Genomic DNA, 17405 nt, shown 5'->3' on the forward strand with positions numbered 1-17405 from the left:
AGACTACAACTAACAAAACCATTAATGAATCTAACTAAAAGTTAACTGAAATTTATAGGAAATTTAAAAATGATATTAAAATAAAAACTATTTTAAAAATGTAAACCTAAAACCTTGGGTCATTAGTCTGTTTGACGATTTATCCATCTAAAACACTCAAATGTATGCGCAAAAATATGTGTTAAGAATTGTGGCTTAGAACAGTGGAGAATTTGTCTTCCAGGATGGACTCCCAGGGCCATTGGCAATTTGGCGTGCATTGTTCTGAGGAAGATGTGAAAGAAACATCCTGACAGAGAAGAGCCAAGACCCCTACTGAGACGAACTCATTGTCTTAGAGAGGGTACACAAACACATTTCTGCTCTCATGGGACCAAGAGTGGGGCATAATATTGGTGGAGTTTCTTGGACCTCAGTGTAAAACCTCCTTTACAACAGTTTGTTAGTATTTTGACCTGTGTAAAAACCTGCCCTTAAATTGTATTACTCCCATTTTTCATTAAAAATGAGGATGATGACCTGAAGGAGATTGTCTCTTTAGTTATTTAATGTCTAAATTGACTGGTTTATGTAATATGAACTGATTTACAGATTATGATCAAACCCAATGATAAAGATTAGATTTTAACATATCTCTGCACAGCAGTGGTAAGGCAAAATCCTCACAGTTTTTCCCATGTAGCCATATACATCTATATATAGATACAGTATATATATATTGTATGTGTATATATAGATATAGATATATATATATTGTATGTATATATATAGATGTATGATATATGATATATATATATATATATATATATAGAGAGAGAGAGAGATGCATATATACTAATCAAACTTAGAAATATGTCACAGTTACACTTAAAACAATTCTATTTTGTATTTTTACATTGACAGTGTTATATATATATATATATATATATATATATATATATATATATATATATATATATATATATATATATATATAGTATTAAAGGGTTAGTTCACCCAAAAATGGAAATACTGTCAGTTATTACTCGCCCTCATGTTGTTCCAATAAGACTGTTTCTCTTTCAAGGTATGAACGAAACATGCGCTGTAGTGCTGTTTGTTCGCTGTCGGCTACGGTGGAAACATGACATCACATGCTGATCTTCATAGAAGGGCGTGCCTGCGATTATGTAGATATAAATGTCTAATTCTAAGGTAATAAAAACATAAAGGTTCATTGAGTAAGGCCTTTATACACCACTGAACACATAGTTATGGATCTTAAATTGTATTTCTGTCAATAGATAATCAGAAATACCACACATTGCACCTTTAAGTTTAACAAGCAACTAGAATACTTTTTGTGCGCAAACACAAACTTTATTCGGCTATTCCTTTTCTTCCGTGTGGGCCTCTGACGAGAGTTCACTAGAGCGCCATAACATATGCACGATAACTGATAAGTTGACGCTCATGATCATTTGTTGTAAAGTGTGAAAGGTAAGCCATTTATTTTGAGGCATTAAAGTACTTTTATGTTTTCTTGTTGGTTTCTCACGATTCGGACATCCAGGAAATGCACACTTTAGAACAATTTTAAACACTACATCGAGACCCATCTGCGTCATCTTCTCAGTTCTCACGCATGCGTCGTGGCGCTCTTGTGAACTCACGTCAGAGGCCCACACAGAAGAAAAGGAATAGTTGAATAAAGTTTGTTTTTGCGCACAAAAAAATATTCTAGTCGCTTGATAAACTAGTCTATTCTAGTCGCTTAAGTAATCAATAACTACTATTTTTTTTAATACTTCCCAGAGAACTACTGAAAAAGTTTATTAACAATCTAGTAACTACTATTAACTAAAAGAAACTCTTATTAACGAATTAGTAAGTAATAGCTCACAGATGAAAGTGTTACTAGATACTTCTGTGGGAATTACTAATTATTTGGATTCGTATTATAAAGTGAAGATCATTGGAACTAACTAGTAATGACTCAAGTATTACTTTTAGACATTTTCTAAAAGTTACTAAAGTTCACCAAAAAATCTCAAACATTTGCACAAATCATGACTAGATCATGTAGGAACACTTGAGTAATTACTAGTTAGTTCCAATGATCTTCACTTTATAATACGGATCCAAATAATTAGTAAGTAATAGCTCATAGATAGCTCAAAGTGTTACTAGATACTTCTGTGGGAATTACTAATTATATGGATTTGTATTATAAAGTGAAGATCATTGGAACTAACTAGTAATTACTCAAGTGTTACTACATGATCTAGTCATGATTTGTGCAAATGTTTGAGATTTTTTGGTGAACTTTAGTAACTTTTAGAAAATGTCTAAAAGTAATACTTGAGTAATTACTAGTTAGTTCCAATGATCTTCACTTTATAATACGAATCCAAATAATTAGTAATTCCCACAGAAGTATCTAGTAACACTTTCATCTGTGAGCTATTACTTACTAATTCGTTAATAAGAGTTTCTTTTAGTTAATAGTAGTTACTAGATTGTTAATAAACTTTTTCAGTAGTTCTCTGGGAAGTATTAAAAAAAATAGTAGTTATTGATTACTTAATACACTTTCGTCTGTGCGCTATTACTTACTAGTTCGTTAATCAGAGTTTCTTGTTAGTTAATAATAGTTACTAGATTGTTAATATTGTGTTACTCATTAGTTCTTGTGTAGTTATTCATTAACGAAGGAAACCTATTCTAAAGTGTTACCTGGGTTTGCTATGTGGGGAGAAATGTGCTGGTTACGTTCGTGAGACAATCAGCTGATTACAATTATTATATTATATATTAAAGGGGAAATGAAGCAGTGAATCAAGTTTACATGATTTACAAGATGGATTTCCAATATAATCAACAATTATATAAGAAACATTACAAATGTAAACATTTAGAAGAAAAAAAGAAAAAACTTTGTATCTTTCGCCGCCAGGGCACCACCATTGTGCAGTTGACTTCACGGGGTTGGTTGGCTCAAGCTTAACAGGCTCTGGGCATTGAAAATCGCGACATCAAACTGTGTTTACACCAGTGTTTTGACCGCGAATGACTAATGTTAGGTACAGTTATTAGACAAAAAGACGACGTCTCATGTTAAATGTTGACAAACTGCACATAGAAACATTGTTTGCGATGTCTGCCGTCAGATATTCCCGTCTCGTCAACAACATGTAAGTTAGCATATATTTGTTAAGGGGAAATGAAACGTCCATATTTTCGCACTGGTAGTGCTAGTAGCTACAGCCTACATACTAGGAAAAAAGTGTCTCCGCTCTGACATCCTTCAGGGAAAGCATCGCCGCTTCCACACCTCTTAACTCCCGGCACAGCATGGTAAACGTGCACACTGTTGATGCAGAATTGACCACGCAATACATGCTCAAGATCAACCTCTTGACAGCAGATGGACTCTGACACGGAGGGCATCGCAGTACAACAGCCACACTGACACCTGGTAAGTTAGCGTTGCAAACCCGCTCTTCGCCCCAAACCACCACCGGCTGTTCTACACAGCAACGTAACTTAACGTTACATGGTGTTGACGAGACGGAAATGTGACCGCAGACATCTCAAATAATGTTTCTATGTGCAGTTTGTCAACATATAACATTAGACGTCGTCTTTTTGTCTAATAACTGTACCTAACATTAGTCGTTCGCGGTCAAAACACTGGTATAAACACAGTTTGATGTCGCGATTTTCAATGCCCAGAGCGTGTTAAACTTGAGCCAACCAACCCTGTGACGTCAACTGCACAATGGCGGCGCCCTGGCGGCGAAAGATGCAAAGTTTTTGCCTTTTTTTCTTCTAAATGTTTACATTTGTAATGTTTCTTATATAATTCTTGATTATATTGGAAATCCATCTTGTAAATCATGTAAAATTGATTCACTGCTTCATTTCCCCTTTAAGACCCTTGATCCTCACTTGACTATGGCTTTGTAAACTTTATCCATGATGTGATAAAGGAACAGAAACAGTGACAATGTGACCCACTCTTGGCTTACTCTGGCTATTCTCTGCTGTCTCAGAAGATAATATGTTTGTCCCATTTTAGCAACCATAGCTTCTTTGTAAGAGAGGGGGTGAGCAGTGGGCTGCACCATTAGTGCAACCGAACTGCTAGATGCCGCTAAAATCTACACACTGCACCTTTAAGGTTGAGCCACTGTAGTGACTTACACTATTTTACTATTTACTATATACTAATGTCTTTACTAACCTTTCTGGGCTGGCAAATGATGATCATTTGTGCTCCGAAAATGAATGAAAATCTTATGGGGTTGGAACAACATGAGGGTGAATAATTATGCTACTGACAAAATTTGTATTTTTGTGTGATATAAATCTCAAGTTAGTGTTTTTAAGCATTTTTTTATATTTATTACAAAGCAATAACTAAAGGCAGTAACAATTTAAACAATATATTTTACTTGTGAATTGATGTTCAGCTGTTCTTTTAAAAACGTATTCCAGATCATCAGTCATCCAACCTCGGTAAACACTGGTCACAGACACAAAGATGTACTTTCATTTCACCAAACTGATTGCTCAGATGTTTTTCAGGCCATTTCACGTTTGATTTTGATGTGACATGAAGCTACACATAAGAGTGTGAATTGTTGTCACATCTAGTTTTTAGTTTTGATTCATGGTCATGTTTCATGCCTTTTATCTTGAAGGTTTCCCATTTCCTGTTCCTGGCTTTGTCATGTCATCCTGCCACGTCCTCCCCTTGGCATTCGTCTAATGTTGTCATTGGGTAATTTTCTTGATTATCTTCACAGGTGTGTCTCTTCTAGTGTAGTCTGTGTATTTAACCCCTCCTTGTTTGCCATGCATCTTTGTTTAGTATTGATGTTGTAACACTGTGGATGAGTTTTCAGTTCATGTTTTAGTTTTGTATTGTATTGCAACACATTAGATTATCAATAAACTGCTCATGGGTTCTCCAAGTTTGCCTCCATTAGATGAAATGTTATTTACTTTTTAATTAGTCTTCCCGTTAACAGCATTATTTTGTTAATTCAGACCAATTGGCAAGCGCTCATGAAAACAAGAGGCAGGATTTATTGCATAAACCAATTTTACCAATCATAACGCGATGGTGGCGTTGCCTTTTCTCACACAACTCAAAAATCAATGGGCTCAGGGGAGGCAATTCCCGCTATAAATTTATCTGTAATTTTGTAACATGGATTATTTTGTAAACCAGTGTTTCCCAACCCTGTTCCTGGCGGCAGACCAACACTGCATGTATTCTTTGTCTCCCTTATCAAACACACCTGATTCAACCCATCAGCTCATAATCAGGTGGGTTAATGAGCTGATGGGTTGAATCGGGTGTGCTTGATTAGGGAGACAAAGAAAACACGCAGTGTTGGTGTGCCGCCAGGAACAGGGTTGGGAAACACTGTTCTAAACCACGTTTTTGAGGAGGCGCTGCACTGTAAAAAATATTGTTGGTTTAACTTAAAAAAGTAAGTAACCTGGTTGCCTTAAAATTTTAAGTTGATGGAACTGGAAAAAGTGAGTTAATACAATGAATGAGATTAATTTAATCATCAGAAACTCAAAATAATAAGTTATCTCAACTAAATAATTTTTTTAAGTTGATTTGAGAAAAGAAAAAAATGTTGTGATTAACAAATCTTGAAAATATTTTTTTTTGCCTTGGCAAACACCATTTAGCTTGTGAGCATCAATTGTGTCTGTCTGCCTTAAAGGAACACTCCGACTTTTTGGGACTTTAGCCTATTCATCTTACCCCCCAGAGTTAGATAAGTTCATACATACCTTTTTCATCTCCGTGCGTGCTATAAGTCTGTTTGACGCACCCACCGCTAGCCTAGCTTAGCACAAAGACTGGATGTGAATGGTTGCAGCTTTCATACTAATCCAAATGAGTGACAAAATAACGCAAACGTTTTCCTATTTACATGTTGTGGTTTGTATAGTCACAGAGTGTGCAAATATCAAGGCCATATGAGACACAGACGTCTTTTAACCGTATAAATACTATATTTCAGCCCATTCTCACCCCCAAAGCGTCACTTAACTGACGCCTTGGGAAGCATTTGGACATGCTTCAATATCTGACGCTTTAGGCGCCCTTTAGCGTCAGTAAGATGACGCCCTAGGATCGCGTGTACCCTACCCCCACCCCACACCTAAACCTAACCGCGTCCTCTAACTGACGCTTTCCTTTAGCGTCAGTTAGATGACGCCGTAGGATCGCGTCATGTAAGTGACGCTAAAGGGCGCCTAAAACGTCAAATATTGAAGCATGGTCAAAGGTGACGCCTTGGGGTGAGAATGCGTTGTATATTTTCTGAAGGCACTTGGGCAGAGTGATATCCATCACCTGAGACGCACCGTGACGAGGAGCAGAGAGTTCGCACAGTGTTGGAGTAAAGAGTAAAGAGTCAGCAATTACTAACGTTAGATAGAAAAGCATAGCCTAGTTTATCATGGGTGTTTGCATTATTGTATGAGCTGTGACAATAAACAGGGGAGACCAGGTAATACAGTACCATGTTTCATTGATTTCCAACCAAAAACTCACCCAGATTTATAAATATCACAGAACATGAATAAATAATTATTATTACAGGAATCAATATATTTTAAATGCAATTTATTAGCTGAACCAAATGTATTCAACAGTATATAATATACAGTATAATTGCATTACTATAGGATAGAATAAGGGGAAAGTAATAGCACAAATTGTTTTTGCACAATGAACTCACAGCCTATCATACCCTTTTGCACGCTCAAGTTCGTTATTTCCATGGTTAGCCTATTTCAAATTTAGGCTACTAGGCGCGCCGCGCGCAGGGTGCAAGTTCAACGCGGTGAACGCGCTCGTTTTTTTCCAAGCGCGTCCGCACCGCATCAAGATAAAAACATATTCATACCCTAATCATATAAGAGTGTCACTAACGTTACATTAGCTCTGGCTAATGGCACTGTTACAGTAGGTCATCTAAAAACATAACGGAACACTTACCTCAGCCGCAGGTGATCCACTTGTCCTGTCTGTGCTATCGATGGGATGGCCGTATCCTTCAGCACATTATGGTCCGTGTGGCAAATTCCATTTTTTCAAAATAGTCGTCCTCATTGAAATGTACCGAGCAAACGTAATGTCCCTTGATAATAATTTAAGGTGATAATTTAGGTGTGTTTGGATCAATATCCAGAGTAAGTAAGTTAGCCATTTCTTCATCCAGTCAGCGAATTCTGTGAAAAATGGTATTACCTCCCCTGTTTACTGTCGCAGCTATTTGCAATAGAGCGAAAACCCATGACTGTAAACTACGCTTTTACTATTTATAAATTGCTGTCTCTGTTACCCAAACTCTGAGCGAACTCTCCGCTCCTCACCACGGCGTGTCTCAGGTGATGCGGTTATCACTCCGTCAAAGTAGCAGTGCTTCGCCTTCAGAGAATAGTTCCCAGGTTTTATACGGTTAAAAGATGTCTGTGTCTCATTTGACTTTGTTATTTGTACATTCTGTGACTATACAAATCTCAACATGTAAATAGGAAAACGTTTGCGTTATTTTGCCACTCATTTGGATTAGTATGAAAGCTGCAACCATTCACATCCAGTCTTTGTGCTAAGCTAGGCTAGCGGTGGGTGCATCAAACAAACAGCACGCACGGAGATGAAAAAGGTATGTATGGACTTATCTAACTCTGGGGGATAAGGTGAATAGGCTAAAGTCCCAAAAAGTCGGAGTGTTCCTTTAAACCTTTCTACTGCCCTCTTAACCAGTTTGTAGAACATATTTTGCTTCATGAGTATAATACGCTCAACTCAGCTGGACTGAGGCATTTCCACCATAAAGGTGCTGTATGATGCACAAAATTATCATTATTAAGTTTTGAAGAAAAAATTATTTTTCAATTTTTTTCAAGTTCATGCAAACATGAAAATGCTGTCATCATTTACCCACCCTTACTGTAAGTTGTTCTAAACCTGTATAGCCTATTTGTTCTGTTGAACACAAAGGAAGATATTTTGAAGAAAGTTTGTAACTAGACCGCTTTGGGGCACCATGACTTCCATATAGGTTAAAATAATATTATAGAAGTAAATGGTCAGAATTGTTCAGCTTCCCACATTCTTTAAAATATATAGATCCTTTGTGTTCAACAGAACAAATACAGGTTTGGAACAACCTGAGGGTAAGTAAATGATGACAGAATTTTCATTTTTGGGTGAGCTATCCCTTTGGGGATGCAAATCAAACCAGTCACTCATGGGGGGAAACATTTGTAAAACATGTAAAACAACCAAATAGATAATTCGTTTATTCATAAATTGTAATTATTAATTACTCACTATATATTTATATTACTGTTAGTAAGTAATTAAAACATAAATTTCTGTTGCTGTGGTGGGGAGGCTATATGAATATGCGGTTTTGATGTATTGTGGGTGTGTACTGCAGGTTGTTATGTGATTGTGGGTGTGCATGTGATCACACTGGGTGTGTTGCGGGATCAGCACTGCTGGTGCAGAGTTTTTTTCTTTTTTTCCACCTGTGAGAAACCATTGGCATTTTCAGACTTTCATCTTGTAATTTCTTTGTCGTATCTCCACTGGCCTTGAGCTGCAGCTTGTTTCTCATACACAGAGGTCATCTCACCCTCTGCTGCTCTGATCTGCCCTTTTGCATAGCTAAGCAACTAAGTAAAGGGTATAAACTCAGATGAGTAACACCAATAATTAAGGACTTGATGGTATAATTTTACTTGAGGACATTCATTACAAGTCTGTATACTAAACCTGCGTCACTTTTTTATACAGAATTTGCTTGCACAAAAAGAAGGTTATCTGAGCTTGTGCTCCAAGTTAAGATGTTCATGAATGTATATTGACATTAATATGTTAACTGAGCAGTGCAGGGCTCTGCCACGATGTGGACACAAGTGTCTTTGTTTGAAATTGATACTTTTTCCAGTTTGATAGTTTTTTTTTTGTTTGTTTTTTGCACTTTTATGTAGTGTTTTAAAAAAAAGTTCCAAGCCTCGAATGACACTACAAAGTGTTCAGAAATGTTTATTGATTGAATAGTTTTAACTATAAAAATATAATGTTAACTGTGTCGACAACTTCACAAAAAAAGAAAATCATTGTTGAAATAACTGGAAAAATAACTAACAAAAGATTTATGATGCTGATGTGTTTTTTCATGACGGTTACTTTTCACTGAAAGAATCGGACATTGCTTGGATGGCATTTCCTGCAAGCATATTTGTTTTTGTTTTGCTTATTGTTCTCTAAAGAAAGAGATATTGTAAGAAAAAATCTTAAAATCACATAATATACATATTTATAAACAAATACTTCGTTTGTGAATGGTGTTTATCCCACAATATTCAAATGTTTACAATTTAGTTTCATGTGTTCGTTTATCAGCTTCTTTCACTCTCGATTGTTTGCAGTGAGCTGCATTCGGAGGACATTGTTCCTAATGAGTCGAAGACGCACCATTTCCCCTTTCTGGGAGCCCAGGGTAAGTCCCCTCCCAACCAGAAGCTGGAAATGAGCGTTAATAGCTAAACATCTAAGTGTAAACATACCGCCCATTTTAATTTTCACTATCAATATCCATCAGAGGAAGTTGAGGGCACAATCTTTGTGGCGCCTTCAAGTCTGAGAACATTTTGTCCATATACCATATTATTTATATTATGTCGAACTCGAAGCAATGTAAGTCACACATTTCCTGTGTTTGTGCTTGGACTACCTTTTAATGCATCTCTGATTTCTCATATCACTAACCCCTTGTAGTATAAAGTATCATTAGATGGGGACATTTCCATTTAAAGATGATTTGGTTGAAGCTCTCTCCAGGGTGGAGCCGTTGCAGTATTCAGTGAAAAGGAGCTCCTAACCTGCTCAAATGAGAGTAATGATGGAGAGGAGGTGGTGGCACTGTTTGGCATTCCTCAAGAGGACATGCTGCTCATTAGAGCCTTCATTAAACACAGCTTAGTCTCCATTCTGATAGAGAGACCATCACACACAATTACACTCAAGTAGGCATTTACTGCCATCACCAGAACACCCAATCTCATTTTTTTTTTAAATCTTGCTTAGAAATAATCCTTGAGAGCAAAATGATTGCTGTTTATTTATTATTATTATTATTATTATTTTCAAAATGTAATCTTGGGGAGAAAAAGTGGCAATTGTAACAGTTTTTTAAAATATATATTCATTCATTACTCAAAGACTACTCTAAACTGGCAATATTATACATATTTAACATAGAGCTGAATTCTATATTTATTGAATTGAATAGCCTATGGGTGCATCAGTAGCACTAGTACATTAATAAATACAACATTATATTAAAAAACTACATCGCAGAAAAGGGAACACTTCGAGGTAAAAATATCATTGTTTAAATATTTTATAATATTGCTGAATCGTTTTCACTTCATGTAACTGTTATAATTGCCACAAGTAGTGCATAAAATATTGTATGTATAAATTTTGAGTTCAGTCTGATGTATTTCTATAACTAAAGCAGACAATATTTGGGATTAGCACCAGCTGGTTTCCAGGGTATGTTGATCTCCAAACAGTGAGTTACTTAAATCATTTGCAAGTGACTGTACTACATGTGTGATCGTATGCGTAATATTAGGTTGAGGACATAGTCTAAGACAATATTTACATTTCCAAAAAAAATGGGAAGATGTTTTTTTATTGTTATTATTGTCTCTTTTTTTCCAATCACTCTCTCTATTAAACAGAAAACATATTGCCAACCTTTTAATATTAATACTTCACTGATAAGACATAATTAAACAGTATACTCAGATACTGGAGGATTAATGCAACATAATATTTACCTGTTTCATTGGTTTGATTGATCAATACATTAAACATTTTCCAGAGGGGAAATTCAAAAAGTTTTTTTCCTGTATAAAAGTTTTCCCCCTGCCCCATCAACAGTCATTTCAGGACAGCGAGGATCATCTCAAACATACTCAGTCCGATTTCTCGAACCATCGACAGTTCTGATGTCCTGTCTTTGATGGAGATACACCAGATGTGCTTCCCTGTATCTTGAGTCATTGCAAGACGTAAATAACAGGATCCCTGCCACAATGTCGAGAAGTGCTGCGGACCAGCCGATGAACAGCGCGTCCCCAAACTCTGAGCGGGGCAACACGTGAGGTGTGCTCTCATCGAAGAACTTCGTGACAACATGATGAGCGACGTAGGAAACGGGAGTGAACACCAACATTCCAGCGATGCACAAAAACACAGCAGCCGAGATCTTCAAACCTCGCTTGGTCCTTCGTCCCTCCTCGCTCTTGCAGCAGTTGATCTGACTCATGGCAGGGATGGCGAGGAGAAGTCCGAGAAGACATGTGGCATCCGACAGGCATATCAGAACACGGGCCAGCATCCACATGTGATCGAGGCCTAGGAGAGTGTCATAGGGCCGGCACTCCGTGCCAATCACCTCGTGGAACACGCACGACTCCCAAAGCCCTTGTTCGTGGCTCTCCAAGGTAAACAGTTCAGTAGAAAGCGACAGCCACTGAGGCATAATGGTGGCCGCCAGGGAACAAAACCAGCCCCCCATCCCGATCAGCATCCCCAGAATTTCCAGAGCCACATTGCAAGGGTTTGTCATGGTTACCTCTGACTACCGTGTCCCTCTCGGGGAACCTCGAGAACCTCTTCTCGTTGAGAGAAATGAGAGAGGAATGAAGAGTAGGAGAAGAACAAAAGCACCTTGGATCCTGATATTGTACAGTTCTGCTGGCAGGTTCTTCACAGTCCGTCAGTCTTCAGCAAGAGGCACTCATCCTCTCAGCACAGGAGGTAGAGGAGGTGTACACATGGGGCGAGAGGGCACTCAAACTTTAGGCCCTGCCCTCTAGGATCCTTTTCAGAGAGAGAGAAAGAGAGAGAGAGAGAGAGAGAGGGAGAGATAGTTTTATTCAGACTCCAACTTGGCAGCAGGAGACCAAAGGCCACACAGGATTCCATTAAATTCTAGACAGGATGCCATTAAATTCAGGATTGTTGTCATTTTTCAAGGGACAAACTGTTTTGATTTTACTATACCCCATTAGTTTTTGTTTGTATCTTTTCATTTGATTTCCCTGCTGTCGGTAACAGCACTTTGCCGTAGGGATTGCTATCTGGAAAAGAGAAAGGTTTATAAAGGGAGGGAAATTTTCGCTGTTTATAGAGTTTTTTAAGAAATGAGTGGGTGAGAGATAAGCTTCGCTGAGTGCCTGGCAGTCCATTCCAGAGCAATTGCAAATATGCAGTGGACCTAACAAGGGATCTTTGAGCCCTCCAGCATGGTTATTTATTTATTTATTATTAAGTTTTTATTGGATTTTTTTTTTAATTTGGATTTATACAGTGGGATCTGAATATATATATATTTTTTATGCATTTTTGGTTACACTTTAGACATTCTCTTGACTAGCCTATAATTAATGTTGCACCTACAGTACACGTTATCTAACTCTAATTAGAGTATAAGACTGTTGTGGGTAGAATTAGGGTTAGGTTAGGTTAGAATAAGTTGACATAAACTGAAAAGTTACTTAGTCAGTAGAATGTCTGTTGAAGGACCATCATAAAAAAAGAATTGCTCTCTAAAAATGCTGAGTTGTTTTAACCCAACTTTAGGTCAAATATGGACAAACCCTTAAAAATGTAATTAAAAAAAATAACCCAATGGCTGGGTTTGTCCATATTTGACCCAAAGTTGGGTTAAAACAACCCAGCATATGTAAGCAGATATCTAGAGTATTAATATCAGCTATTAATACTCACTGTAAAAAATATTTTCATGATTTGTAATCACAACATTTTGTCAAATCAACTTAAATAATTTATGTAGTTCAGATAACATAATATTTTGAGTTTCTGGTGATTAAATCAATCTCCTTCATTGTATTAACTCAATTTTTCCATTTCAGTGAACTTAAACTTTTAAGGCAACCAGGTTACTCAATTTTTATAAGTTAAACCAACAATTTTTTTTTTTTTTTACAGTGTAATATGAGTTAGTTTACATGTAGGTCCAATACGTCATCAAAATGTCTAAAGGGGACCACACTCTAAAAAATGCTGGGTTGTTTTAACCCAATTTTGGGTAAAATATGGACAAACCCAGCCACTGGGTAAAAAATGTAATTTAAAAATGTAACCCAATGGCTGGGTTTGTCCATATTTTACCCAGAATTGGGTTAAAACAACCCAGCATTTTTTAGAGTGCATCAAAATAAAGTATTACCACTTTTTTTTAATGACTAATCATTTTCTTTGCAGAACCATTGGAGTGAGAATTTATGTGTGTAATATATGTGCATAATTTTGTACAAATCCCGATGATTCATTTAATTTACCCATGCATGATTGGAGAATAACACTCAAAAAATGCTGGGTTATTTTAACCCAACTTTGGTTCAAATATGGACAAACCCAAACATTGGGTTAAAAATGTAATTGAAAAAAATGAACCCAATGGTTGGGTTTGTCCATATTTGACCCAAAGTTGGGTTAAAACAACCCAGCAATTTTTAGAGTGCCGCATCATATGATTCAGTCTGACCATTTTTACAGAACAGTAGTGATCTATTTCTATCTATTTGATGTCCTACAGAGATAGTGCTGAATCTTTCCCTTTATAGATTCACATTTGTGCATTTGGCTGACACCATTATCCAAATCCACTTGCATTGCATTCGAGGCCAGTATATGTGTGAAAGGGAAAGGGAATCGAAACCACTTGACATTGTTAGTGTCATGCTTCACCAGTTGAGCTACAGAAACATGAAACATTTTTTTTTTCCTTTCTGAGTGAGAACATGTCATTTTGAGTTTCAAAGGCCTTCCTATATCATATGCAACATCCTTTTGTGTTAGATATTAAGCTATTAAACATATAGCCTTCATGTTTTGGTTACTAACAAACATACATTTTAAGTGCATTTAAGTTCTGTGCAATAAAGCGTTGTCATTGATACTAATGTACTTTAAAGTATTTTCTTACTGTGAAAAAAGAATGAGAATGTGACCTGAAGTGTGAGGCTGTCTCATTTGATCTGGCTTCTGCAGCATGTGGTGATATAATTGTGTTGAGTAGTGTTCATTGCACTTACAGAATGCCACGTGACGTATGGCAGCGGCTGATGAACAAATCTATGACGTGAAACTGTGGCTCTCCACATAATTGGCTCTCAACAAACACATAATTAACACACACGCATTTCAGACCTTATCTAAAAAAGATTATGATTAGTTAGTTGAGCAAAAAAACAAAAACAAAAAAAACAACAACATTTAATTGTTAAGAAGTTCAGCATCAACATTTAAAACTCTTTTATCATTTACTCACATTAATGTCATTTTAATCCAATATGATTTTGGAATCGACCATGCACTATTCACTTATGAAAAAGACTATAGCATCAACATTCTTCGAAACTCCTTTTGTGGAAAGATACAAGGGTATATTAACTATGACAAAATTGCTGTTTTTATGTTATCTATTCTTTTAAATCCCTGTAAGTTGATAAGGGATGTTGAGGTTATATAATAATTATTATAATAAATAAATTGAGCTCTAAAGCCACTTCTGGAAATAAATGTAGGCTATTTCATTGGCCTTGTGTCTTCTCTCTCTCTCTCTCTCTCTTTCCCTGAGATTTTGTATATTGTTCCACATAATATTTATAATTTTAATGACATTTAATTTAGTTTGACAATAGGCTGAATATACAGCGTGCAAGTGCACCAGCTTTTAAAGTATTTAGTGTGATGAGGAATGGAAACGGATGAGAAAAAAATAGATTTATTTAATCCTACAGGAAATAGTGTGATAAGGAGGGAGCAGGGTGTTTCTAATAAATACACAGAGGTTTGATCTATGATGCCAGCATTAAAGGCTAGAGGTTAGAGAATTGAAAAGAAATTACAAACTGGGGACTACAATACTCAAATTTAATTGTTTATATTAAGAAATATGCAGAGGTTTAAAATGTGTAGTAAACCAGTACAGCCTCTAGAGGCTATATCATGTGATTGAATATATAGGCCTCAGAGAGCGATAAAAAATGAAATGTGGTTATATGTTCATGCAATAAACAATAAACAACAAAACAGAACAACTAAAATACGTTGTTTCTAAATTATTATAGATAGGCCTCACTGGAGTAAAAGAGGTGTCAACTGTAGGCTATAGACAACACATTTGCAACTGTTGCGGTATGTAGAAAAAAAGAGCTATAGGCTGTAATCGCTAGATGGCGCTCTTATACTAAAAATGGAAACTAAATCAAGCGACTGAAGCTTTTGTGTTTCTGTGATAAGGTGTAAACGGTATTTTCTCATATCTTGAAAATGTTCAAAATTATACTAGCCTACAACAATTTACCACGCAATAACGAAAGGAAATACATATGAAATTATGAATAGGCCACTTTAAAAAAAAAGATAAAAAACATTTTTTTTTAAAGGTGCTGTATGCAACGTTTAGCGACCTCACTGCAGGTACAATAATAGCCTAACTTACTTTTATCAGCTTGACGTGCTCATACCATGATCATAATGTTACAATAAACTGCATTTAGCCGACATGTGATGTTATATAGCATAAGCCATTTCTCTAACTATTCGTGTATCTTGCAATAAGCAATGTCAACATAGGTGAATGTATAATATGATAACGAAAACGGTTAGTGAACTAGACTGAACAGTTTCAGTGTATCAGTAAGATCGTAGGAAGTAACAATACTGTACTGAACGTGTCTGGAAATGTGTATAAACAATATGGTAGTGGGATGACGACATTAGTCAGTACGTTAGATCTAGTAAATAAAATAAGTTACATACTAAATGTTATACTAATGTTATCCTGGAACATTATTTTGTATTCATGTAATGTTGTAGTTTACCTTGTTATTTCACTTCGAGTTTACTATGTTGATCCGCGTTTTCGTCCGGAGTCGATTAGATTCACGTTTTGCCTGACGAGCTTGAGCAGATAAAACTTTTTTTGTTTTTTATATTTATGTGGAGTTTGTGTTGGAGTCTGTGTTGTGCTGGAGGCAGGACGTTTTGGGGGGTTATCAGACTCCATGTCGTCAGCTGAAGTGCCGTTGTACGCATGAAAGAGAGGCTCGGGACTCGGAAGCGCGCATGCACGTCACTTCTGATGGATTTCGCAGGAAATCCGACCCGGAGACCTCGCATATAAATAAGAATATTGGCCTTCAGAGGTAATGGCAAAACCCGAAAAGTGGATCGTTGCAATGTGTGATTACAACCCCTTCAAACACAGGCAATAAAAAAAGGATTCATTTTATAAAAATAGTTACATATAGAACCTTTAAATAGGCCATAGGCATACTAGATAAATTACGAGTCTAGTGCCCTAACGTATAAAACAAAAATAAAATTTACCCAATGACTATTTACCCAATGAGATTAACGTTGCTTTGAAAAATTATAGGTCTATGGTCTATTCATTTAAAAGTCTTAAAAACAACAAATAAAAAAAAAAATCACACCCATCACATGGGTATAGAAAAAAATGTATCCACTTCCATCAACAACAATCCCAAAATCATACGAGTGCCACTATTGGGTTACTTCCACATACGTATGCATTCGGAGGCGGTGCTTATGCAAATACGCCTGCCCGAATATGGACAGTGTGGAATGAAAGATGGTAGATAGTCAAACATGGAGGACCGACACAGAGAGTCATGAGAGCGGTGCAAAACTTTTTGGAAAAGGTGGATGCAGGACTGCCTGTGTCGATTTGACCCGCGGTTGTTTCTTCGGTGTGAAGTTTTCTGTTTCCGAGAGTTGATGGGAGTTACACTTTTGTAATGCAGTAGAAAGTTCTGATATATTTGTTGTTGGAGTAAAGGAAGGGGGTCCCAGCAGCGCTATGCCGTGGGTGAGCAGCTGTAAGCGGAGAGAGAGCTCAGAGCTGCCGCTGCCCCCGGGCTGGGAGGAAGCCAGGGATTTTGATGGCAGAGTCTTTTACATTGACCACAACACTCGACAAACTTCATGGATCGACCCCAGAGACAGGTAAAAGTGACCCCGATGTGCTGCATGCTTTATTGGCTGAAGTTTGATGATTGTTTGGTTGTAGAGGGCGGGGGCTCAGATTGAAGTGATGATTAAGAAGCGAGGGAAGTTGCACAGTTCGGAATGGAAGTGTTTTCATTCCACAGGCCAGAGCTGACACAGTGTAACATGGCTGGTTGTTTCTTTGTGCTTGTCATGCCAATTTGCTGCCACATTATGTGCAGTGCAAATTCTGAGTTGTCTTTCAATGACTGTTCACCTGAAAAAGTCCAGTAAAATGGCTATTCAATCTTGT

The 17405-nt window shown here is 36.9% G+C and overlaps 2 protein-coding genes across 7 annotated transcripts in view; one reads left to right on the top strand and one right to left on the bottom strand.

The window, feature by feature from the left end:
* Positions 1-10080: 10080 nt before the first annotated feature.
* On the bottom strand, positions 10081-16175 carry cldn33b (claudin 33b). 3 transcript variants are annotated; one of them, XM_039691421.2, is made up of 2 exons: positions 15964-16175; positions 10081-11929 (listed from the first exon to the last, which is right to left on the bottom strand). In XM_039691421.2, exon 2 carries the CDS (start codon positions 11673-11675, stop codon positions 11010-11012), a length of 666 nt encoding a protein of 221 aa, XP_039547355.2. In that variant the 5' UTR covers positions 11676-11929; positions 15964-16175; the 3' UTR covers positions 10081-11009. The 3 variants fall into 3 exon arrangements, with proteins under 3 accessions (XP_039547355.2, XP_088990322.1, XP_088990323.1); XM_089134196.1 differs by lacking the exon at positions 15964-16175 and adding an exon at positions 14061-14142; XM_089134197.1 differs by lacking the exon at positions 15964-16175 and adding an exon at positions 12113-12371.
* A 542-nt stretch (positions 16176-16717) lies between these two features.
* Positions 16718-17405, top strand: part of wwc3 (WWC family member 3) — a 52715-nt gene continuing 52027 nt past the window's right edge. For 2 of the 4 annotated variants that reach the window (XM_039691613.2, XM_089134198.1), the window contains exon 1: positions 16718-17110. In XM_039691613.2, coding sequence (XP_039547547.2) covers positions 16965-17110 — 146 coding nt within the window. In that variant the 5' untranslated portion in view covers positions 16718-16964. The remainder of the gene's footprint in view (positions 17111-17405) is intronic. The other 2 variants (XM_039691612.2, XM_039691614.2) reach the window with 1 other exon arrangement.

This window comes from Pimephales promelas, chromosome 8, assembly GCF_988280905.1.
Source record: "Pimephales promelas chromosome 8, fPimPro1.hap1.1, whole genome shotgun sequence".
NCBI lineage: Eukaryota > Metazoa > Chordata > Actinopteri > Cypriniformes > Leuciscidae > Pimephales > Pimephales promelas.

What these genes read in the sequence shown, in the direction of transcription:
- cldn33b (XM_039691421.2), bottom strand. Translation starts at nt 11,675, where the DNA reads ATGACAAACCCTTGCAATGTGGCTCTGGAAATTCTGGGGATGCTGATC.